At 49.0% G+C, this 23,677-nt stretch overlaps 1 protein-coding gene across 9 annotated transcripts in view; it reads right to left on the reverse strand.

The window, feature by feature from the left end:
• Positions 1 to 364: 364 nt before the first annotated feature.
• Positions 365 to 23,677, reverse strand: part of RUBCNL (rubicon like autophagy enhancer) — a 35,904-nt gene continuing 12,591 nt past the window's right edge. For 6 of the 9 annotated variants that reach the window (XM_053916831.2, XM_024570254.3, XM_053916828.1 and 3 more), the window contains 13 exons: positions 22,823 to 23,430; positions 19,917 to 19,999; positions 19,204 to 19,414; positions 17,132 to 17,239; positions 16,603 to 16,663; positions 15,849 to 15,981; positions 14,301 to 14,446; positions 12,667 to 12,731; positions 9,763 to 10,001; positions 8,825 to 8,886; positions 5,589 to 5,742; positions 2,992 to 3,082; positions 365 to 1,807 (listed from right to left, as the gene is read on the reverse strand). In XM_053916831.2, coding sequence (XP_053772806.1) covers positions 1,680 to 1,807; positions 2,992 to 3,082; positions 5,589 to 5,742; positions 8,825 to 8,886; positions 9,763 to 10,001; positions 12,667 to 12,731; positions 14,301 to 14,446; positions 15,849 to 15,981; positions 16,603 to 16,663; positions 17,132 to 17,239; positions 19,204 to 19,414; positions 19,917 to 19,999; positions 22,823 to 23,336 — 1,995 coding nt within the window. In that variant the 5' untranslated portion in view covers positions 23,337 to 23,430 and the 3' untranslated portion in view covers positions 365 to 1,679. Of the gene's footprint in view, positions 1,808 to 2,991; positions 3,083 to 5,588; positions 5,743 to 8,824; positions 8,887 to 9,762; positions 10,002 to 12,666; positions 12,732 to 14,300; positions 14,447 to 15,848; positions 15,982 to 16,602; positions 16,664 to 17,131; positions 17,240 to 19,203; positions 19,415 to 19,916; positions 20,000 to 22,822; positions 23,494 to 23,677 lie in introns of all 9 variants that reach the window. The other 3 variants (XM_053916827.2, XM_053916834.2, XM_053916832.1) reach the window with 1 other exon arrangement.

Below are 23,677 nucleotides of genomic sequence, written 5' to 3' on the forward strand. Positions count from 1 at the left end.
TTTGTAATCCTCACATCAGCTGCATGTACTTACTTTCCCCCGTTCCACAAGCAGAGGCTCAGATAATTTAAGTACCTTGCCCAGAGTCACCCAGAGAGGAAGCAGCAGATCTGAGAGTCAATCCAACAATTGACTCTCACACCAGAACATCTCCGGGATGCCTCACCCCCCCACTCCCTGTATCCTTCCCCCTGGTACCACACAATGCCCCACCTGCCGCTGGGGGTCATGACTGTGGAGAACACGGCACTGCAATTTCCCAAGGCAGGAAATTGATCACTGGGATGGCACGCAGCACGGCAACTCCACGCCTCCTGGGGGGTGACAGTGTGACGAGAAAGTGCAAGTCTTCCTCCTCCAGCCGAAGCATCTTGTGCAAAAACCACACAGGGAGCAAATCCCATTAAAGAACAATATAGGCCACAACGAATTACTTCCCACAGGGCGCGGCCTGGGGGCTGAAACCACTTCTCTGTTCCAACACGCACCCTACCAGGAAGGAGTCTCTGCTGCCCCTGTGGGGAGGAACCACATCTCAGCCAAATCCGTGGAATGGCTATTTCCATTGCTTCGTTCTTGCTCCAAATTAAACACTCAATAGCCTCGCTTCCAGGGAGCTGCCCTGAACTCCTCCTCACGTCAAAGATGTGCCCCACCCCCAACACTCTCAGCGCCTTGCAAACACAGAGACCTTCCAGCCATGCGGATGCACAGAAGCAGAAGCTTTACTCAAATCACCGCCCGGGGGGGAGCGAGCACTCAGCCCAATGCTGCCAACTGAGGTTGGAGCAGCACTGACAAGTTCAAGTCCCTGTCGCTCGTATTATCTCAAAGGGATAACACAGAAGAAGCGGGGAGTAGGCACCTGGGCTTTGGAGGCAGCCGGAGTCCAATGCCGAGCCCAGCTCTGCTGTGCACCACTGAGGGAATGTAGGTGCGTTATCGCTGTTTCTGAAGCCTCGGTTTCCTTCCTGGTAAATGGAGATATGGACGTGAACTTCATGGAGCTGTTAGAAGGAATATCAAGATACACTCTGCCCCTTGGTTTCTAACATGGTATGTAAGGTACGGGACAGAATAAAACATTGTCTCAATTTTGATCTTTTTAACCTTACCCCCTGTGACAATATTTCCATGTAAGAGAGACATGGCTTCCATCATCGATGGGAGCACAGATCTGGCAGAGGCAGCGGATGGGACAACAAGTGAGCGGAGGAGAGGACGCCAGGATGAGAGCAGACACGAAGAGGCACTGAGGCTGACACGGCAGCCTGAGCAAGGTCATTTGGGTTGCATTTTGGTTCAATGGAAGTTCCAAGCCAGCTCACAACCAGGCTTCACAGGAAGAGGAACTGAGTAATTCACCTTGTCAGTTACAAGTCATGAAAAAATAAGCTCCCACATTCGTTAAATACAATTATTCAAATACAATATAAATATTATTACAAAACCTCTTAAAAGAAACAGTAGCAGCGAAAACACTGAACATTTGTAAACAAAGCCACCAGTCACAACCCTTCCCTCGTGGCTAAGAGTCTGCATTCTCTGAACATATTAACGGTACAATGAAGAGAAATTGGCCATCTCTCTTCTCGTGATACAATCCTCAATACCTAAAACAGCAATGGCACCCGCAGCGGACGCACGTGGGTGTGCGAGAAGGCGTGGGGCAGTCGTTCTCACAGCGCTCCGGGCATCATTGCTGCTGAGGGCGGACTCTCCGAAAGTCGTCTCCTGGCTGCAATCCGGGCGCAGCGGGGGCACTGGGAGGCCTGGAAACACTGCTTGTGGAAGCAAGCCCTGCACTCTGCAAGCAAGGAGGACAGCCATCAGCCAAGGGGACAGAGCGGGTCTGAGTCCAGAGACTGGACTTTTGCAGAAAGAAACCAGGAGGGTTGACAGGGGATTAGAAGGTCTCCAACAGGTCATGAGATGAGGGGACGCTGCAGCTCTGCCCAAGGGACATTCCCCGGGCTGCTCCCGAGGTGGAGCCCCTTCTCTGGAAATGGCCCTAATGGGAGGACACTGCTGTGCTCATTCAAGGTCAGGTCCCCTAGGTAGCAGCAGTCTGTGTGAGGGACTGGCTGGTCAACGTGGGGTTTAAAAACTCGGCTGGTGCCTTATCCTCAATTTGAGATGATGCAGAAGGCCATTCGGCTTCAGAGTTCCACATGAGACAGGCTGAGCCTTTGCTCAAGCACAGCCGGGTGAGCTCCCCCTCTGCCTGACCCTGCCACCTTCTCACTGTTACGGGTGAGAAGGCCAAGGACACACCCCAGTGAACCTACTGTATGGGCAGCCCTGCCTCCGAGTGTCCCTACTGGGGACCCCCTCTCAGTAACCCCGCCTAATGAGTCAGGGGAGACACACCTGAGCGGTCTAAGAGGAGGGCCCGCCCACATCCTGAGTGAAGGCAGATTTCAGGGCCAGACCTCTCCCATGAAGCAGGTTAGAGAACACGGAGTGTCCTGGGGCATGAAGGCAGTAGAAGAGGGTCTGCAAACCTCTTCTGGAAAAGCCAGACAGCAAATCTTTTAGGCCCTGTGGGCCCTATGGTCTCCATGACAACTACTGGGTTGTCATGGAGACCGTATAATGGTCTGCTGTTATAATGCAAGAGAAGCCAGAGATAACCCTTCAGTGCTGAGCGTGACCAGGGCCCAATCACGAAATGGGGTGCTGTAGCTTGTCCTGATATAGAAGAATCAGGGCTCAAGCAAAAACAGGGTCCACCTCCTCTCTACAAACCCTGTACCAGGAGACATCGCCCTTTACCCCTGTTGCCACCAAATACCCCTCCCCATGCACCCAAAACTTGACTAGCCCCAATTCAACCTATAAGCACACACCAGCATCAGTCTAATTTAAATTAGTGTTACTTAGATATCTTGAAGCTTAAGTTAATTTTGTGCTTGTTACTGAACTTTTGTTAACGGTGCACCTCGTTATTAAGCGAGCTCCAAAGTTTGTGTTACTAATGCATTACGATACCTGAACATCTCTTGCACGTGGCGGTCTGAAACGGGAAGATGACGGCCGTGCTCCGGCAAAATTCGCAGATGAAGCCCTTTCCTTGACACAGCTGTGAGGGGGCAACAGTTCAAATCGCCATCAGTAATGCTTCTCGGGGTGGAGAATCTGAGTCACCATTTTTACAGAACTCTGAAAGCACCCGTTGTTATGTGTCTACACTTCCAGCGTCTGGGAGGGACAGGATGTCATGTGCCACGCTGGATGGATCAGAACCACCAACGTGCACCCATTCTGCATGGAGAAATTTCACTTCGAGTTGACTAAGGCACCGCAGCAAGACCGTGAGTTTTTAAAATATATATTTTATTATGCTATTATAGTTGTCCCATTTCCCCCCTTTATTCCCCTCCACCCTGCATACCCCCTCCCACCCACATTCCCCCCCCCTTTAGTTCATGTCCATGGGCTGTACCTATAAGTTCTTTAGCTTCTCCATTTCCTATACTATTCTTAACCTCCTCCTATTTTCTACCTACCATTTATGCTGCTTATTCTCTGTGCCTTTTCTGTGCCCCTCTCTCCCCTTCCCACTCCCCCACTGATAACCCTCCATGTGATCTCCATTTCTGTGTTTCTGTTCCTGTTCTAGTTGCTTGCTTAGTTCATTTTTGTTTTTATTTTAGGTTCAGTTGTTAATAACTGTGAATTTGCTGTCATTTTACTGTTCATGTTTTTGATCTTCTTTTTTAGATAAGTCCCTTTAACATTTCATGTAATAAGGGCTGGGTGATGATGAACTCCTTTACCTTGACATTATCTAGGAAGCACTTTATCTGCCCTTCAATTCTAGATGATAGCTTTGCTGGATAGAGTAACCTTGGATGTAGGTCCTTGCCTTTCATGCCTTAGAATACTTCTTTCCAGCCCCTTCTTGCCTGCAAGGTTTCTTTTGAGAAATCAGCTGATGGTCTGATGGGAACTCCTTTGTAGGTAACTGTCTCCATTTCTCTTGCTGCTTTTAAGATTCTCTTCTTCTCTTTAATCTTGGCTAATGTAATTATGATGTAGCTTGCTGCGTTCCTCCTTGGGTCCAACTTCTTTGGGACTCTCTGAGCTTCCTGGACTTCCTGGAAGTCTATTTTCTTGGCCAGACTGGAGAAGTTCTCCTTCATTATTTGTTCAAGTAAGTTTTCAATTTCTTGGACTTTCTCTTCTCCTTCTGGCACCCCTATGATTCGGTTGTTGGAATGTTTAAAGTTGTCCTGGAGGTTCCTAAGCCTCTCCTCATTTTTCTGAATTCTTGTTTCTTCATTCTGTTCCGGGTAACTGTTTATTTCTTCCTTCTGGTCCAAACCGTTGATTTGAGTCCCAGTTTCCTTCCCATCAATGTTGGTTCCCTGTACATTTTCCTTTATTTCACTTAGCATAGCCTTCATTTTTTCCTCTAATTTGTGACCATACTCAACCAATTCTGTGAGCATCCTGATTACCAGTGTTTTGAACTCTGCATTAGTGGGTTGGCTATCTCTTCATCACTAAGCGGTATTTTTTCTGGAGCTTTGATCTGTTCTTTCATTTGGGCCTTTTTTTTTTTTTTTTTTTTTTTTTTTGTCTCAGGGCACCTGTTACATAGTAAGAGGCAGAGCCTTAGGTGTTCACCAGGGCAGGGCAACCCACATCACTGTGTTGTGACACTGTCTGTGGGGAGGGTCTGAGAGGGAACAATGTCACTTGCTCGGCTCTCTGATGGTTTTCAGTCACTTCCCCCCTGCTACCCACAAGCAAACTGGGCCCTTCTGGTGCTGATTCCAGAGTGGGTGGCTGGTGTATGTTCTAGGACCCTGTGGGTCTCTCCAGTGGACTCTCCTGTGAGGCTGGGAGTTTCTCCTGCTGCCTCAACCCCCACAGGTATTTGCAGTCAGAGGTTTGAGGCTTTATTTCCCTGCTGGAACCCTGGGTTGTGGGTCTGTCTCACCCCCTAGTTGTTTCTCCTGGTTTATCTGCATGTGAATGAGGGACCCCCCAGTCCTCCAGCTGCAGCCTCACTGAGAGTCCTCTCCACCCGGCTGCCTGTCTCCACTCCTCCTGCCGGTCTGGGTGAGTGTTTCTTTAACTCCTTGGTTGTCGGACTTCCATACAATTTGGTTTTCTGGCAGTTCTGGTTGTTTTTTGTTTTTAAATTTGTTGTTATCATTCTTTTGGTTGTGTGAGGAGGCACAGTGTGTCGACCTATGCCTCCGTCTTAGCCAGAAGTCCAAGACCGTCATTTTAAACATGGATTCTCAGTCAATCTGAGCTCCTGCGCCTTTGGATGCTTAGTTGATACTGCTGTGTTTAGCCTGCCAGGGCAGACGGGAGTTGAGGTCAGCCCCAAGCAGGGCTGTGCTCCCCGACTGAGAAGTTGCTTGGCCCAGGTGTGTATTTCAGCCCTGCTAGTTACCAGCAGGATGACCTTGGCCTGTGACTTACCATCTGTGAACCTCATATTTGCCATCTGAAAATAGCATTGCCAGCACTTCCGTCAGGGTTTATAAGGGTTAAAGGATGTGCAGTGCAGGCCCTGAATGCATGAGAGGCAGCTCAGGGACCCTCCGCTCCCCCACCATAAACCTCACCTCACAGCCCTCCACGTGGGCGAGGGCGGCTTTCAGAACGTCCTTGAGCATGGGTGCCAGCAGCCCTTTCTTGACCTTGACCAGGTCTTCCAGGGAGAACAGGTAGAGCTCCTCCGTCAGGTGTGTGGGCACCTGCTCAAACGCTTTTAATGCCCTGCCAGGGAGGAAACACCGAGGACTCAGGGATGCACTCCACAGGGACTGGGGCAGCAGGAGGAGGGCTGAGCGGCCATTGTTTTCTGCTGGCCCTCACGCTTATGTTTTTAACTCAGATCGTTTAAACAGCCCCAGGGACAAGTTCACCTTACTCATCACTTTACATGTGGCAAGTCTGCTTTTGCAAGCCAAGCAGTTAAAACACCATAAATGCTGATTTCAAACAATGCAGCCGGAGGAGAAACGTGTCTCTTGCAGCCTGCCCATGCACGCGCCGAGCAAAGGAAAACTGAATGTTACTTCAAGTCTTAGAAGTGTGTCCTGGGATAAATAACTCACTGCCTTACTGATTCCAGCTCTACTTCAAGTCCGTCACTGACCGTTGCCCCAGCCGGCACAAAAATTCCTGCTCCCGAGCAGGTGTGAAACTCCCAAATCCTCGAGTTCAGGACTGGGCTTAAGACTCAGGTGTCCAACTGTGGGCTGGTCATAGGGACTTGGCTGTCCCAAGGGCTTTTGAAACTGAGTGTAACATTCCCCAAACCCTCCTGGTCCCCTCCTGAATTCCCTAAATCAGGGAGCAGCTTCGTCAGGTACATGTACTGCATTCCCAAGCCAGCCCCTGCCTGCACTGGACTGCCCTTCTAGCCTGAACGAACCGCATTTAATCCTCCATCCATCCTGGGGTGCTTGCTCACAGTGCTTCCTCTTCTGGCTCAGCTTTTTCTCTGGAAGCCTTGGCTGCGCCCTCCCCGCCCCATCCCTCATGAACTAAATGCTCTTCTGCACCCTCAGGGCTCTGTACACCTGTATCGAACTCACAGCCCAGCCGGGAGCTGCTGTGCTGATTTTCTCTCTGAACTTTTCATGGCTCCTGTTGATATTGTAATGTGAAGCACAGAATGGATGTTCAAGAAATTGTTGCAGATGGCACAAATTGTGGGTATTGTTACATGTCAGAGACAAGAAAATGGAGCATCTGAGGGGTAATTAACCTGTCACCCCAATGCCACGAGGTAGACCTCAAGGCCAAGTGACGACAGAAGACATGCTCCTCCCCAAGAAATTCATTCCAACGTAATACATCATCGCGATGTAAAGATTAGAAATGGAAAGAAGCCTTAAAACAAAACAGAAGAACTTCTAACCTATCCTCCTATTAGAACAAATAATCTTAACTCCATGAGTAACCTACTCTTTCTCCACTTAAAAATCTCTGTCTTTGTAAAAAATTCATGCCTGTACCTTTATGGGCTTCCTGAAATTCCACTTCTGGAAGTTTATTCTAGGCACATTCCTCTAGATGTGGGCAGAGATTCAGCTAAAACCTAGGTTTTTGAATTTTTAAAAACGTTTTCAATAACAGCTGACAATCAATATCATGTGAGTTTCAGGTGCACAGCATAGTGGCTTCGCCCCCAGATAAGTCTACTTTGTTTATTTTTAGACGCCACATATAAGTAAAATCATATGGCCTTTGTCTACCTCTGACTGACTCATTTCATAGTATGCAGGTTCCTCAAAAAGTTAAAAACAGACTTTCTATATGACCCAGCAATCCCACTTCTGGGTATTTATCTGAAGAAATCCAAACCACTAATTTAAAAAAAAGAATGCACCCGTATGTTCATTGCAGCACTATTTCCAATAGCCAGGCGACGGAAGCAACCCAGGTGCCCACCTGTAGACGAGCGGATAAAGAAGATGAGGTACATATATTCAACGAAACGCTTCTTGGCCATAAAAGAGAATGAAATCTTACCACTTGCAAAAACACGGATGGACCTAGAGGGTATTCTTCTAGGTAACTAGCTTTTTAAATAACAAAAGATTAGAAATATATTTCAATGTCTATTAAATATTAAAACTCTATTAGGTCTAATATAAAAATATTAAAATCTATTTTAATATTAAGATATTTAAAATGTTAAATATCTTAATATTTAAATATTATGATATTTAGCTATTTGGCTAAAAATCTGTTAGTAGCGGGACAATACTTAAATTATCACCACATCATAGTCTAGAATACTGTAAGGCCAGTAAGAGTTTGACATGCTGGTCTACCCGGGGTTTTGAAAGAGCCATCAGTACCCCGTGCTCACAGAAACACTAGTCACAATTGCTAAAAGGTGGAAGCAGCCCCAGATGGATGAATGAACAAAATGTGGTCTGTACAGTACATACAATCAGCCTTAAAAAGGAAGGACATTCTGACACGTGCCACAACTTGGACGATGCTTGAGGACATTACGCTGAGTGACATAAGGCAGTCGTCAAATTCGTAGATACATAAAGTAGGCTGGTTATTGCCACGGGCGGCGGGGAGGGGGGTCTGGGGGGTTAGGGTTCGATGACCGCAGAGCTTCAGTTTCATGAGATGAAAAGATTTCTGGGGATGGATGGGTTGTACAGCGACACAAGTGTACTTCACCCCACTAACTGTATACTTAAAAACGGTGAAGATGGAAAATTCTATGTTATGTCTATTTTACCACAATTTTAAAATAATGAAAAGGCCACTGGCTGCAGTTTCTTCATCCTCGCACTGACTCGCTCTTGTTAACAAAGTAAACATACTCTTAGTGAGCCAGAAGGTTTAGTAACTTTAGAGAGAGGGTTTGCGTGCCCAAGGAGAGACACAAGGTGACTACAGTCAGCCCTCTGTGTCTGCAGGTTGGGTTCAGCATCCAAGGATTCCACCAAGCCTGGATCAAAAATATTCAGAAGAAAAATACAAAGAAGTTCCAAAAAGCAAGACTTGACTTTGCCATGTGCCAAGCACTATGCTGAATTCCCGTGAATGAAGTGGTCTGCCTGTAGGCATACCCTGCTGTAGCTTATATACAGATATAGGTTATATGCAAATCCTATGCCGTTTTATAAAAGGGACTTGAGCATTTCAGTAGCACAGGGGGCAGGGAGGGCGCCCGGAACCAGTCCCCCACAGATTCCGAGGGACAACTGCCCTATGCCGAGAGGCCGGATCAGGAGGCACACAGAAAATTAGCCAAGTGTGTGCAGGGTATCGGTCCTCCCATCTCACAGGCCCACACTGGCCCAGCCAACGGTGGTAGTACCTTTCCGCAAATCGGCAGGTCTTCAATAGCTTCTTGACATGAAATAGCTGCTCCTGGATTTCCTGAGGTGAGACAGAAAACGGGATCCTCACAATGTGATCAGAGACACTGGACACGTCTACGTCAAACTGAAATGTTACTTCTAACCTTGAAATGCTACAAAGCTGGAACACAAGCCTTTGAAACCAAGTCTACACAGCAGGGATTCACGGCTGAGTCAAGATTCACAGATGGGCCAGAACGGACCCAGGTGCTGTGGACCCCCAAGTTTACACAACCTTGAAGGCCTTCTTTAAAAAATATACATAATTCTGTATAAAAGAAGGAGGTCTTGTCATTCCCAACAACGTAGATGGTCCTGAAGTAGAAAATAAGGCAGACACAGGGAGAAAAATAAACTGCCTGGTCTCCCTGGTGTGTGGAATTAAAAAATGTTAAATTCATAGAAGCAGAGACCTAAATGCTGGTTCCGGGGCAGAGCAGGGGAGGTGCAGGAAGTGGGGAGACGTGGGCACAGGGTTGCAGTTACGTAGAATGAGTAAGTCTCGAGATCTGATGCGCAGCACGACGACTCTAATTAACAATACTGTATCGAACAATGGAAATTTCTTAACAGAGGCGACGTCAGGCGCTCTCGCTCCACACACCCTCACCGTGTAAGTAGGTGGATATGTAAACTAATCATTTCACGACATACTTCAAGTGATGCTGTACTCTCAAACATACACCATTTTTATTTCTATAAAATAATAAATTGAAAAGTGCTGTATAAATGCATAACTATAAAATATAAAATTTGGCACATGCTTTTGCATCATCCAGTGCAGGCCAGGGCCCAGAGGCATCAGCTCCACGCCCTGGACAGGAGCAGTAAGCCCATCCCTCCGAGGGTCTGTCTGGGTCGATCCCCTCTCAGCCCTGCAAAATCAGCTGCTCACCGTGACAGCGTCCAGCTTTCTGGCCTTCGCACACAGGCCGCTGCTGATGTTCAGCACGTTGAAAAGGGGCTGGTGCCATATACTGTCCAGCAGGTGCTTGGAGAAGTTGCTGACGTAGTACTTCCTGAAGTCCCACCTGGCGAGGATGCGCGCGGGGATGCAGGACTCGGCGTAGGAGTGGCAGCAGTCACAGAAGTACTTGCCCAGGTATTCGCAGTACCGCAGCCGCTTCACAAACTCTGCGGAGCACGCGGGAAGTGAGCACCGATCCGTAGGGGCACTAAAAACCCACCTTCAGGGCCCCGCCTCCCATTCCACCCAAGGGCCAGGCTCAGGTTGCTGCGGAAGCCATACTGCCCCTCATGGCAGCTGGGAAAGTCGGGCAGGGGCTGGAAGCCTTAAATCCGGGCCACGCATGAGTCTTGCTTTGGGGGTGCAGACTTCGGGAAAGCAGAACCCTCCCATACTGCGGCTGGATTGTCATATCTAAAGACATTTTTGGTTGACAAGTTGCTAGTGGCCTCTAGTGAAAGCTGCTACATCCCCTGCTGAGCCCCGGACGGCAGCCTCCACAAAAACAATAGTCCTAAGGCTAAGAAGCCCGGCTCTCAACCACAGTTGTTCTCATCTTAGGAAAAGTCAAATCACAGGGAAAAAAATAGGGGGCAAAAATTCTAGAGCACCGCTGTTCCAACAGAACTGGGTGAGGATGGAAATATTCTCCACCTGCGCAGTCCAGTGCAGTAACTACTAGCCAGGTGAGGCCATTCAGCCCTTGAAAAGCAGCTAGGGTCACTGAAGAACTGGATTTTTAATTTACATTCGTTTTAAGCAGCCACAGGGGCTAGGCTAGTGGCTACCGTACTGGACAGTGCCATTCGAGAACAAAGCGGACGAACGAGAAATACTAGCTGAATGCAATGGGTGAGACTTGGTTGTGACTTCGGAAGAAAAACAAGCTATTAATGATATCTGAAGGACAGCAGTGAGTATGGACTAGCGTTGGACAGTTGAGAGGAGTGCTGTTTTCTTTGCTGTGGTCACTGTTCGTAATCGTATTGTCAGAGCACGCTTCGGTATGAAGTAATGTAAGAGTTGGCTGCTGCTCTCTTTCCAGTGTCTGTGTGTGTGTGAGATGGGAGGCGCGCCAGCTAAATTCAAAGGTGGAGTTCTGGACTGGACCTGGGACAGGTAAGGGTCACGTAGCAATGTAACGGGATCGCGACCGTGATTACTTCTCAGATTTAATGACGACACTGTGACTGTTACGCTAACACGGGGAAGCTGCGGGAAGGGCATATGGATGGCTGCACTATCTTTACAACTCTTCTGGGAGTCTGAAATCATCTCAGAATGAAAAGTTTTAAAAAATTATCCTAAGAACTATGGGGATTTCACATGAAAAGTGCAGAATTGTTTCCCCGGTTGATAATGCCTCTAGAGTCTGTGGTCTGCCTGCCACCTGGCTTCCCTCATTCTCACCCTCCGGTGGCTCAGGTTTTCTTTGCAATAGTGCTTTGCACGTGGTGGCTCCTCCTCCCCCCCAATCCCCCTCTCCCACCCCCACTCTTCTGGGGATAATCACTTCCCTACAGAACTTCTCACTCCACCCCCCCCATCCCCCGCCCAGATCAATTTCCCTCTCCCTAAATCCCGAGCACTCTCGACTTTCTCTTTCATTGTGTGCGCCCTTCCTGATATTTACTTGGCGGATGACTATGTCTTCCCGTGGGCAGGCTCCATAAGGGAGGGGCCACAGCTACTGTAGCCACAGTGCAGGCGTCCATGTCCGTGTCTGAGTAAATTTAGGGAAGCACTGGATGAGTTGGTGGAATCAGAGTCATCTGTTCCTAGTTTCTGACTCAGTATTACGGAGGCACCAGAATGCAGTGGCCCAAAGAGAAAGGGCCCCTGCTAGACTGGGAAGATGAGGCATTTAAGTAAAATTAGTCCCAACAGTGAGGCATGGCGGGCATCATCATTCACTGTGGTAGAAGGAAGCCCAGAGAGATTTTTAGTTCTTGAGGTGGAGGCCCTCAAAGTCGCTTTCCTCTAAGACTGCTTATCAAAGGTCCAGGGGACCCTTTCCAGCAGAGCTCTTCTTCCCCATCTTCCTCAGGCCAGCCATGTGGACACCCTCACATCAAACCAAGTGACTCCTGGTCTCAAGTGGGCGACCTGCATTTCTGACTCGGGGAAGCCTGAGTTTGCTAGGCCACAGCTGGCCCAGAAATGATTCCCTCAGGCCGCTTTGCAATCCCCCTCAAAGGAGTTTGGCTAGCTCCTTGGTAGGCTGTTCAATCCTTCAACAAATTTATCTTTTGGGGACCAACTGTGTGCCAGGCACCCTTGGCAGGAGCGGGGATTGGGGGAGGGCAAAAGCAACAAGTGAAGCAGACAGCACATCCGTCCTTGTGGAACTGAGAATCTGTGAGGGAGAAAGACAATAGTGAGGAGCATGGGTAGCATCTGAGAGCATGTTTCAGGAGGACAAGTGCTAGAATAAAACAGGAGCAGGACGAGTAGCACAGTGCACACATGTTTGCAGTGGGCCAGCCAGGGAAAACGCCAGGGCTCCTGAGCGAAGATGTGAAGAAGGAAGGAGGGCTGCCTTGGGGATGGCTGGCATTCCAAGTCAGGAGCGAGCCTGCCGCCTCCGAGGACCGGCAGGGTGGCCATGGCGCTGAAGCTGAGTGCCAGGTGGGGAGGGAACTAGGAGGTGAGTCTGAGAGGCCAGTCCCGTCACCCTGGAGGTCCCAGTGGTGGAAAGACAAGGCCACGTTACGAAGCTCTCAGACTGATTCGTCACTGAAGGCCTCTCTTGCATAGTCAGCGCCCTGCCCACCTCCGCTAGCCCCTGCCCTGTCGCAGTGTAGTAAGCAGGCGGTCCATTTCTGTACTTACTAGGTTCTACTGGAGTTCCACAGCCTGCACACAGAAAATTCTGGGCTGCGACCACGAGATCCCTCCTGAGTACAGAAAACAGTAACAGCTGCATCTCAGAGAAGGCCAATGGAGCATATTTTATGCTTGGAAAAATAAATTGACATCAAGGTACTTTTCTTGGCTTGGGCCCTTAATTCTGTCCTTTTTCACTTGTGAAAGAAGTAGAATCCTTCAACAGAGTTTTCTGGGTCTTTTAAAAGCCCCTGCTACCACCAAAGCAGAAGTCAGTACCACACAGAACACGTCCACCAGGGGTCTTCAGGGGCTCCCACTGCGCAGGCACAGGACTCTCTCCCCAGAGAGAGCTAGTAACGGCAATGCAGGGGAAGGTCAGTGGACAGGCACCAGGAGGTGATGCACTTGGGAAGTTCATGGGCGGTCCAAAGAAATGTAGATAAATGATAATGTCAGACAAAACGATACAACATTTCTGGTGAGAGGCCGCCTGGCGAAGTGTTTTTTCTAATATTGAACTTCGGTGCTATGCTTTCACGTGCGCTTCGGAGATAAGGAATAAGTTATAAAATTTTACTGTAGTTTAGGGTCATCAAAATGGTCATAGTAAAAGCATGCAGAGCCCTACCCGTGTGCCTTTTCTCAACTACAGGAGCTTTCCTTGAGATTAAGTTTCCTTAAAAAAATTACTCGTTGATTTTTATTTTCCATCACACGGAAAAACTGGAAGAACTAGTCTTTTAAGATTTTTGTATTTGATTTTTCAGGTTCAACATTAACCAGTTTAAAGAAAAAAACCCCTCAAGTCCATTTCAGTTGCTAGGCAATGTTCGTAATTAAAGACTTGTAGTTAAATTCTCCACTTACCAAAACTCACAGAGTCCCCCCAAAGCCCATGATAAACAGGTGCCAGGAAAGCTAACTCAGAAAAACATGCCCAAATTAGCTTTTCCTAAAGCAAGATTTTTTGTCCTTCAGTGTATTATTTTTTTCTTTTACCTACTTCCACAGAGTCGGGTGGGAACTGCTACAGGTTAGGCACTCGGGCCCGGGGAATAGAAACAATACCAGGTGGCTAAGAAGCCAAGTTAAGACCAGGTGTCCGGAAGGAATGCCAAATAAGCTGACCGCAGAAAATGTCACCACCCCTCCATTCCCTACTCAAAAAACTCAGAGGTGGCTGGTTTCATCTCCCTTCAAACCGCCTGCTTTCTCGCAGGTGTTGGAACTATCGACCCTCATTCACAGGGGGTCAAGGTGTGACCTCTCTATGGCTTCCCTAGGGTGGAGTCCACCATCTTGCCCCAGTGCAGCACAAGCGGGCACATGGTTACCAGCCAACTCAGCTGCAAAATGAAATCACCCCCCAAAGCCTGCCTTTTTCCCCAAGCCCGCTTTGCCCCCAGCTTATTCAAGCAGCCAAGCAGAGCCAGCCCCCCATGTCAGTTCACAGGACCTTCCTGTCCTCTGTGTTGCCTCCCTTGTGTTGGGGCATAAGCTCAATAAAATCTGTCTGGAATTCCTCTGAGGTTTCCTCTCGATTTCTGTCTTGGGGACCCTAAGAATCCCAATGTGGGTAACAGAACCATCACAACCTGTTTAACTGGATTGGCAGCCCACACAGCAGCCCGACTCACTTAGGTGGTGGATGAACATTAAATATGACTTGAAATCTAGGGGGTGCCCAGTCTTCGGTCCCTCGGATCCTTGACTTAAATTTAATTTCCTCTCCGAAATCCACGCTGGATTCAGAGTCTCTTCGGACACGGTCTTCACTCACAACCTGCGTAACACAGAGGGGAATTCAGAGACAACTTAAACAAGCCTGTTTGGGGAACTGAAATTAAAGGAGCAGCACTCAAATGTGTTTCCAACATTAAAATTTACTGTGAAAAACTGAAACTGCTTTCAACTGAACGAAAGGACGGGGCAAGAGCTTTCACGTAGCCAAAGCCATCTGCAGAAAAATTGCTTAAAACACCACCCGGCTGAGAGCGCTGTTCCTACTTTCTTAGTTCTTTTAGTTATTTCATTTATTTCCAGACTTCCGGTGACTACAAGCAGGTCACTGTGACCTGGGAAGCTTTTATGGATGGCAGAAGCCGGGCCCCTGTTCCTGGGCAGGCTGGCAGATGCTGCCCGTCCCAACCCCTGTGGCCGTCAGACATGCCCAGAAACGGCACGTTTAACACCACACCCCTGCTTGGCTCCCCTCGGAACCAGAAAACTTTCCTGTCATTGTTTATAATCCACACTCCAGCAACAGGCATTCTACATCCTCCATAGTTGGGCCACTAGCATTCAACCCTCATTTCCCAGGAAGATCAACACGGTCTTCCCCTCCCACCCCCAAAGACACACACATAAACACACACACACACTCGGACACACAAACACACGCTATCCAACCACAGCCAATCGCTCTGCTCAGGAAGCACCTCACTCCTTCATGGCACTTGCACCAGCTGGCCTTTGCCTCCTTTGCATCTCCAGAGTGCTTTTTGCCTACCTCTATTTCATTCATTCATTCATTTATATTAAACTTATTGGGTCAAGGGGGCCTATTTCTATTTAGCCTTTGCACGGAGTTCTCTGTCCCCTATGAGCGGCACGCTGTCCGAGGACAGAGTTCGACAGGGAACTGGACTTTTGAATGAGGCCACCTGGCCCTGGCCAGGTGGCTCAGTTGGTCAGAGCACCATCCTGTGCACCAAAAAAAGGTCACGGGGCCTGATTCCCGGTCAGGGCACATGCTGGGGCTGCAGGTTTGGCCCCTAGTTGGGGTGCATACAGGAGGCAACCCGATCGATGTTTCTCTCTCACATCGATGTTTCTCTCGGTCTCTCTCTGTCTCTCTGTCAAATCGGCAAACATATCCTCAGGTGAGGACAGAAAAATAATTAGGCAGCTTGTGGCATGACTCCTGTTGCACTGAGCAGCCCTGCTGGGGTCTGGAACTAGCACCTTAAAATAAACGTGACAATAGCCTCTACCCCATAGGATACACTTGAGGATTAAAATGGGAATTGCCAAGCACGGTCCCTGGTGCATAATAAATACTCGATGGATTTGAGATCATCTTGCCCTTGGAGCCCTCCCCCAACACCCAGTGACTCTGAAGCGAACAGCAGGTGAAATGCGAATTCAGGAGCTTTCCACTCAAGCCAGTTTACCCTGGTACTTACTACCGAGCCACCTGCCCTCAGGGACACCGCCAGTGGACGATGGACATCCGACAACACCCAGCACCTCCGGAACACTTGGTACAGCTCTTGGGCTATTAGCTCAGCAGAATTAAAGTTTGGCTCATAAATTACACTGAAATGTAAGCAATGCAAAAAGCATTAAAACCTATATTCATGAGGAGGATAAGGGTCTTCTTCAGGTTTTAACTCTCCTTCTCTCTCTAAAAACTCAGAGGGGGCGTCATAAGAGACCAGCACCAAGCACGGTAACAATGGGGGTCTTTCTTCCTCACCACGATCCCTCCACGCTCCACAGAGCAGCTTTATTCACTGGCGGGGGCGGGGGCGGGGGGTGGCGGGTACCAAGACTGAGAGGTACAGTGAAAAGAGCGCCGGATTTAGAGTCAGGAGACCTGAGTTCCAGCCCTACCCACTGCTCTTATTTCGTAGCGCTGGGCCCTGATGCACACCATGTCTAAACCTCAGCTTCTCTATCTGTAAAATGGGGCTTTAACAAATCCCCCACAACCTTTCCATGAGGATGAAATAAGCATGTATACCAAAGCCTTTTAAACACTATAAAGATGCTGTAGAAACTTGAGTGGTATTGGTTTCATTTCTACATGATAACCCCTGTCATTGGAAATGGCTGAACTTGGCCCGAGAGGTTCCCAGAGGCCCAGCGTTCAGAACACCTCAGAGGTGGTGGCCCAGGGGTCTGCGTGCAGGTGGACCCGAAAGAGAGGCACGATACCTGTTAGAGGGGCGGCAGGAACGTCCACGGGTTTCTGTGGGGTCGCTAAACTCTGCAAGTTCTGTGGGAAAATCAGAGAAAGAGCGGCCAGGTCGCTCAGTCTGCTTCATGTAATCACGGTCAGGGTTCTGAGAAGAACACACAGACAGCTCCCTGCATTTTGGCAAGACCCAATTCTTCAGCACCCCCACACTCGGGGGTCTCTGGGGTGTCTATCAGGATACTACAGCTAGTAACCAAACGTGGGATTTCAAAACACACTCCTCTGAAATTTCACCAAAACAATTACGAGGTCATGAGCATGTGCCTCTGCATTCCACTGCACACGTGACATGAGAGGCTCCCTGCCAAGACATCTGGAACAAAAGAACCTTTTCTTTATCTTTTCACGCCAGGGACATACTCTCATTTGGGGAGACACTTCTCGGAATGCCTCTGTCGCTCAGTGTTGCTTGTGAGGCACATGGATTGTGAGGGAGGGGACAGGAGGGAGGTACCTCGTCGCATCAGAGGAGTTTCTGCATCTTACCCACGATAACAAATTCTTCAAAGTCACGTGTGCAGTCCTCCTTCACCGTCACCACGTCACCATCAGCTGGTGCTTTAGCCACCGGGCTGACCTGCAACACAGCACAACCTGGAGAGAGAAGGGGAAGGGGGTTTCACCAACGGGAAAAGCATGGACTCCACCTGCTACACTCAGCTGTGTAGGAATTGGGAAAAAAGGGGCTAAAAGGTTACTTGAAAAAGAATTGTAAAATTCTGCTTCAAGAATTTTTTTTAAAATACAAGGAGCTATGTTTTGTTGTTCTTATGTTAGTATGTGTATATAATTATTATAAATTATTTTATAAATTATTATTATTATAAATCATTTAATTTAAATGATTATGAGTATATAATTATTATAAAACTGTACTCACTGGACAAACATAGAAAAGAATACAGTTGTTAGTCCTGGCTGGGTAGCTCAGTTGGTTAGAGCATCGTCCCAATTTGCCAAGGTTGCCAGTTCGATCCAGGTAAAGACCAGAAGGCTGCTGAGTGGTCCAGGTAGAAGGCAGGAATAAGGAATGCATGGGAGGTGCCACTATTCCTGAGAAATGGGGACAGATCTGTGCACTGACTAGAAACAGGGGCCCAAGGGAGCAAGAAGAGTCAGAGGTAGAGCGGGCTGTGCTGAAACATGAACCAGCAGCCTCTTGTCCCCACTGGGGGCCTCAGAGGGAATGACGGAGCAGAGTGCATTCCCTGCCCCCCAGCTTGCCGGCCACACAGCCAGCTGACCAGCTGTGGACCCAACCAAAGCACACCCCGCCCGGTGTTCTTCCTGGTCACCTGGCCTTGGGGCCCGGCAAGGTGAGATTGAGCTGCAGGGCCCTGGCTGAGCAGGCAGGGAGATGCCAGATGAAATGGGCTCGCGTGTGGGTGGGTGGAAGCAGTCAGGCTGAGGAAAAGGGGAAGGAAGCAACAGCATGCAGAGCAGCAGCTGAGACAATGAGAGGCCACAAAGCCCCAGAGCAGACGGAGGCTGGAGCTGCCCCCACTGGGACCAGTTTCGTATTGCCCACCGCTGGGGTTCAATGAGTATGCTCTATGTGCTTTCTAAAAAGTTTCCTTTTAATCTGAGCCAGGTAGTACATTCAACAGCAATTTATTAGACACCTGTTTCACGCCAGGCATTGTGCTACATATGTACCACCGGAATTGAGTTCCTCCCTCCTGAAAAGGTTGGTTTTGGGTTTTTTTGTTTTGTTTTGTTTTGTTTTTTGCAGAAAGGGGAGATAGATGACTAGCTCAGGTGTGTTAAGTTAGAGGCCCTGGGGGGCCATCCAGGAGGCCGTGGTTCCCAGGGCGCAGCCATGAGGAGCACGCATGAGTGGGGAGGTGCAGGGCTGAAAACACAGCTGGGAGAGGCCAACAGACAGGGAATGGTGGGAAGACGTTGCAGGGGATAAAATCTCCAGGAAGGGAATATGGGAAAAGGAGGTTCTGGGGCTGATAGGAAATGATAGAGCTCATCAGGAAAATGATGAGCCCTGTCTTCAGTTCTCAGCTTAGGGGACCTCCCCCCCAACCCCCATTCCCCCAGGATGGACCCCTAGAATCTCTTCTGCTCTGTGCCCCACCACTGTGCCAGCCCTGCCTACTACCCGGGGGTCCCCACGGCTTCCTAGCTTCCTTAGCTTATGCTCCTACAGGGAGTGAGCCCACCCTGTCACCTGCTGATGCCCAGCACCCAGCACCGAGCACCCCACAGGCTCCTCGTTTGTGGGATGGATGAAAAAGGACGACTTGGAAAAGGAAGGAGAGCTAGGAGAATGCTTGTGACAGAAAGCAAAGGAAGGGGGTAGGTCATCCACTACCAAAAGGAAGTGTAGGACGAAGTCCAAGGAGGAAAAAAACAGCAGACACATCCATTTAAGCACTGAGTGGAGCATGCTAATGGATCCCCAGCCCAATGGCAGAATTGGTGAGGATGGAAGAGGTTGCTCAAGACGTTTCAGACAAAGGATTTAAAGACGTGCTTCCAGATCTGAGAGAGGAGGTGGATGTATGCGCAGAGGACAGTGCAGAGCTGTCTCCAACTTGCCCACTTGCCTTCATAGCCACTGTCTGAGGAAGTGGAAGACCCAGACTCCTGCTGTCTGTGGGTACATAAGGCTACTTCAGAACCACCGGGGTCATTCCCAGGTGACCCACTGGCTTCGTCTAGGCTGCAGTTGTCCATGTGCTGTCCACTCAGGAGGTCCCACTTCATCATCTCCATGGCTGCGATAATCACGTCGGCGGCCTGGAAATGCGCATTTTCCTACGGAACAACGAGCATCAGTTAAAACACAAGCTGCATCAGCTTCTTTCCATTGAGGTGTCTTAGACTCAAAAATCAAGAGGCTGTATTTAAGGGGAGTTAAGGTGTACAAATAGAAATGTTCCTTTAACTGAATTATCATTGGTTACTGAATAAAGTCTAACCTACATCTGCCAGAGACAGAAGGTTTAGCCCACTTTGACGGCCAGACAACCCGCTTTGAATTCCTTGTGGGATAAAACTGTAGGCTGGAGGCGGCCTGAAGGCTGACCTCACTCGTCCATCGTGGCAGCCTTTCCAGCAGAGTGCAGGCTCCGCCTCGGAACCTGCTCAGCTTGGGAGTCCCGGTAGCCCCCACCCTCTACCCATTACGTGCTGGGGCAAAACCTACTGGCCTCACCTCGCCTCGTCAAGTGAAATTGCCAAATTTAAACCATGATAGCACTATCTAAAGGATTAACACTTGTTGTGGTAAAAAAAAAAAAAAAAAAGATATATTCACCTTTTCTACATCAACAGGGAACATGAATGCTTCTGGGGAGAAGGAATTTAAGGAATTGCTTCTCCTACCAACTGGAACAGCACCTGCCGGCACAGCGAGTTATTAAAAATGGGGAAAAAGAGGTCCAAACATTATCTAAGAAAACAGTTCTAGGAAGTGGCTTTTCAATGTTGCTTGTTTGTTGATGTTGTTGTTGTTGTTTTTGTAATGAGCACAATTCCAGGATACATAGGATGACAGAGGAGAATGGCCCTTCTGGTGTCAGGGCCAGCAGATATCGCCATAATGGCCGCCATTTCTACAACAGGCTCTTGGAATGATGGGGAAGACAGGGAAGAGATGCTGGATTGGAGGAGACCCATGAGGCGAAGAGGGCAGAGAAAAGAGGGAACCTACCCAAGGGAGATGGAGGAACGGTCTAGAAACAGAGCCATGAGAATTATGGAATCACTTCTCCACCTCACTGCCATTGACCCAAGACTTCCTGTTGGCAGAAACAAAGCATCTGACGCATGTCAGCATCGCTTCTCTGAAATGTTCTTCCGCCCTTAGACCAGGCCATTACCGGCAGGAAGCACCAGCAAAACACCAGTAACTTCTCTCTTGTGATTCCTTATTGCAGCATTTAAGGCAGAACATCTCGGTAAGAGCCAAGAGCTGGGCCGTCCCCATTGCTAAATGGGGACAAAATGCAACTGACATCCTGATGATTACACAGCACTCGGGTGACAAATGGAGAGACCAGGGGAATCCCTCAAATCCCTGGCCTCATCTCCAAAATGCAGCTGCTCCTTGGAAAACTTCGGACCTCTTGGCTTCAGAAGCCATCAGGGGTGGGCACACTTCTTCTGAAAAGGACGACTAAGTAGTACACAGTGTAGGACCTGAGATGCATACGGCGTCTGTTCCACCTACTCAGTCCTGCCACTGCAGAGAAAAAGAAGGGACAGGCAAGACGGACAAAGCTTTTTTTTGTGAAAGCAGGAGCTGGCTGGGTTTGACCTGCTCATAGTTCTTAGACCCCGAACACACAGACAAGAGCACAGAGTCAGATCAGATGGCGTGGGTTCCCGTCCCAGCAGGCCCCATGCCCCAGCCGTGCATCTGCATTACAGCCCCCTCGTCCCTTACACTGGGGGGATTCTCTGTTAGATTAACGGAGGCAAAGGATGTGAAAGTGCTTTGTCGGTGTGTAGATGTGATGCAGACATAGGAATTGGGGACTTGTTTCTGACAGCCTCGGGAAATGCTTACTAGCTCAAGTGGTTTTTCCCTGCCTTAATCTGGGAGAAGAAACCCCACCATTGCTGCTGGAGAGGTGACAGGCGTAGGACAGTCCCGTGTCCTGGTGGCCAAAGCCTGCTCTCCCCACTGCAGCCCCACACCGAAGAGAGAAAGAACCAGATCACTCAGCATGTTTTTTTAATCCCATGGAATGAATCCCTTCACCAAGTTGAAGAGATACTCCCAAAAGACGGAGTGGCTTTTTAAAGGTACTCAGCAGGGTTGCTGGGGTCACTGACTCTGGACCGAAGGGGTGCCTTCGGTCCAGAGCTGGGGTGCCTGTTTCCTATAGAGGCAAAACTACAAGACCACTTCCCATGCAGTGAGACAACAGAGGACTTGGGCAGGGGTGTCTGCGGCCTGAAGATTGTCTTTGGTCGCTATCACTCCTCACGGGGGTGGTGGCTTGTGGGGGTGGGGGTGCTGTCCCTTTTCTCCATGTTCTCCTCCTTCTCCCCTGGGAGACAACCTAGTAGGAAACTAGTCTTTTACTCAGCAACCACTAAATTTGGAAATCACTCTTTTCCTTAGAACTATCCCAGCAGACGAGCAAAAAGATAGAAAACAGGCCTATACTCCAGAGTGCTTCGTTTTGCTCCGAGTGGATCTTATCTCAAAGTTAGCCCATGAAAATCTCCTGTTCTTAAGCGATGAGTAATAAAAGACTATCATCATCTTTGACTTTTCAAAGTTTCCAATAGAACAAATAAACCCCAAACTTTAGGAAAGAGGGAAACTGGTTGCTGCTAGTGAGAAACAACTATTCCGACACGTACATACACACACACCTACAGATTCACATGCACACAGGAGGGCAGGCAACTTTCAAAACAGTTTCGACAGAGAAAACGTCACTGACTGTTTGAACTAGGGTTCTAACAGAAATATAAATTAAGGCAAAGCGTGCATATGGCACAATGAATGTTTAAAAATAAAATAAGCATGCTACAAATTATAACGAGAACAATGGCTAATCTATGGGCTCTTGACTGGCATTTGCATGGATGATCTCCTGTCAGGAATTTCGGTGTTTCAGAAATACGTGCATTATTACCTCATCGCAACGGCAGCCCTTGATTTAATAAAAATAAATTTAAGACAGGTTTTGTAGAGCCTTTGGGGAATGGCGGTTACTGTTTTTACATCTTACTCCTTTTTACTCATGCTCTGGCCAGGCCAGTGTAACAGGTGAGGGGAGCTCAGCTCCCAGTAAGCACTGGTGTACAGCGGAACCCTCTCTCCGCAAACACCTGCTGCCAGCACAGTGGATTGAGGGTGCTTGTGGTGCTCCCCCTTGCGACAGTTTAAGAAGCGGGAAGTTCCAGAAGGCACACACCCGCTCAAAGGTGGCAGGTGGCACTGGTTGTCAACTAAGTTGAGCTAAGGTGGCATTTCCCTGAAATCGAAGGAGAAAGGAAATGCTTGACGCCAGCAGCTGCAACGCCCAGGTGGTTGGCCAAAGACAGTGTTGGGGGAGCTAATGGACCAGCTCCTGGTCAAAGGGAAACCCACGACCTCTCTTTCTCCTGAGGAAGACAGTGAGGCAGGCTTTCGACCTTTAGACCACGATGAAGCAGGTGTGTGAATGGGCAGGCATGAGGGAAGCCCCTCACCGGCCTTACCTGCTCCAGTGGAAGGTGTCAGGTGGGGAGGCTTGAGACAAGCACTGCCAGCCTCTGAACTCGGGGAAGCAGCCGACATCGTGCAGCTTGGGAAGAGAGACGTCGGAGGACAGCGACCTGGGAGCGCAGCCAGCTCTTGCATGGAGATAAAAGCAGAGTCGCTGCTCTGCTCGCCCGAGCTGCCCAGGGAGCCCGCGGTGTTCTTCCACAGCGATGTCTCCACCACGGAGTCCTCAGGAGAACTAGGGGATGTGGCCAAGGGAGAGGCAGCACCCCTCACAACAAGGCTGCCACTGTTCCCCAGTGTTGGCACCTGGAGGGGCAAATCCTGCCCCTGTACACCCTGGGGGTTAATCCAGGGAGCTCTGTGCCTTGTGAACTTGATGTCTGATTGGCAAGGCAGGTGACCAGTGTCCAGGAGGCCAGGTGACCCATCAGTGTCACCAGAGTCATTGCTGACCCCTTCCAAGGGGTCCACAGGAGAATCCCGCTGGGCTGAAGACTGTGACACCATCTTCCTGGGCTCAGGGCGGATGAGAGTCCTGTTGTCCCAGCAGATCAGGGCCTGGAACTCACCCTGTGGCCAGCGGGAGGGCCCGGGAGATTATCTGCAGCGGGCAAGGACCAGTCAAGATAAATTAGGGCTCCATCATATGTTAAACTTCAAATTCCTTGGAGGATAAAAAATTAAATTAAATGAAAAGTTTGTACTTTGCCCAAAACAACACAGTAAATCCATTTGGATTTCTAAGTCAAAAAAAAAAAAAAATCAGTCATAAACTAGCAGCAAACATAGAGGGTAAGAAAGGCTTTTCAAAGCATAAAAATAATAGTAGATTGCTTTTGTGGTAAGGA

This window comes from Desmodus rotundus, chromosome 13 (genome assembly GCF_022682495.2).
Source record: "Desmodus rotundus isolate HL8 chromosome 13, HLdesRot8A.1, whole genome shotgun sequence".
Lineage (NCBI taxonomy): Eukaryota > Metazoa > Chordata > Mammalia > Chiroptera > Phyllostomidae > Desmodus > Desmodus rotundus.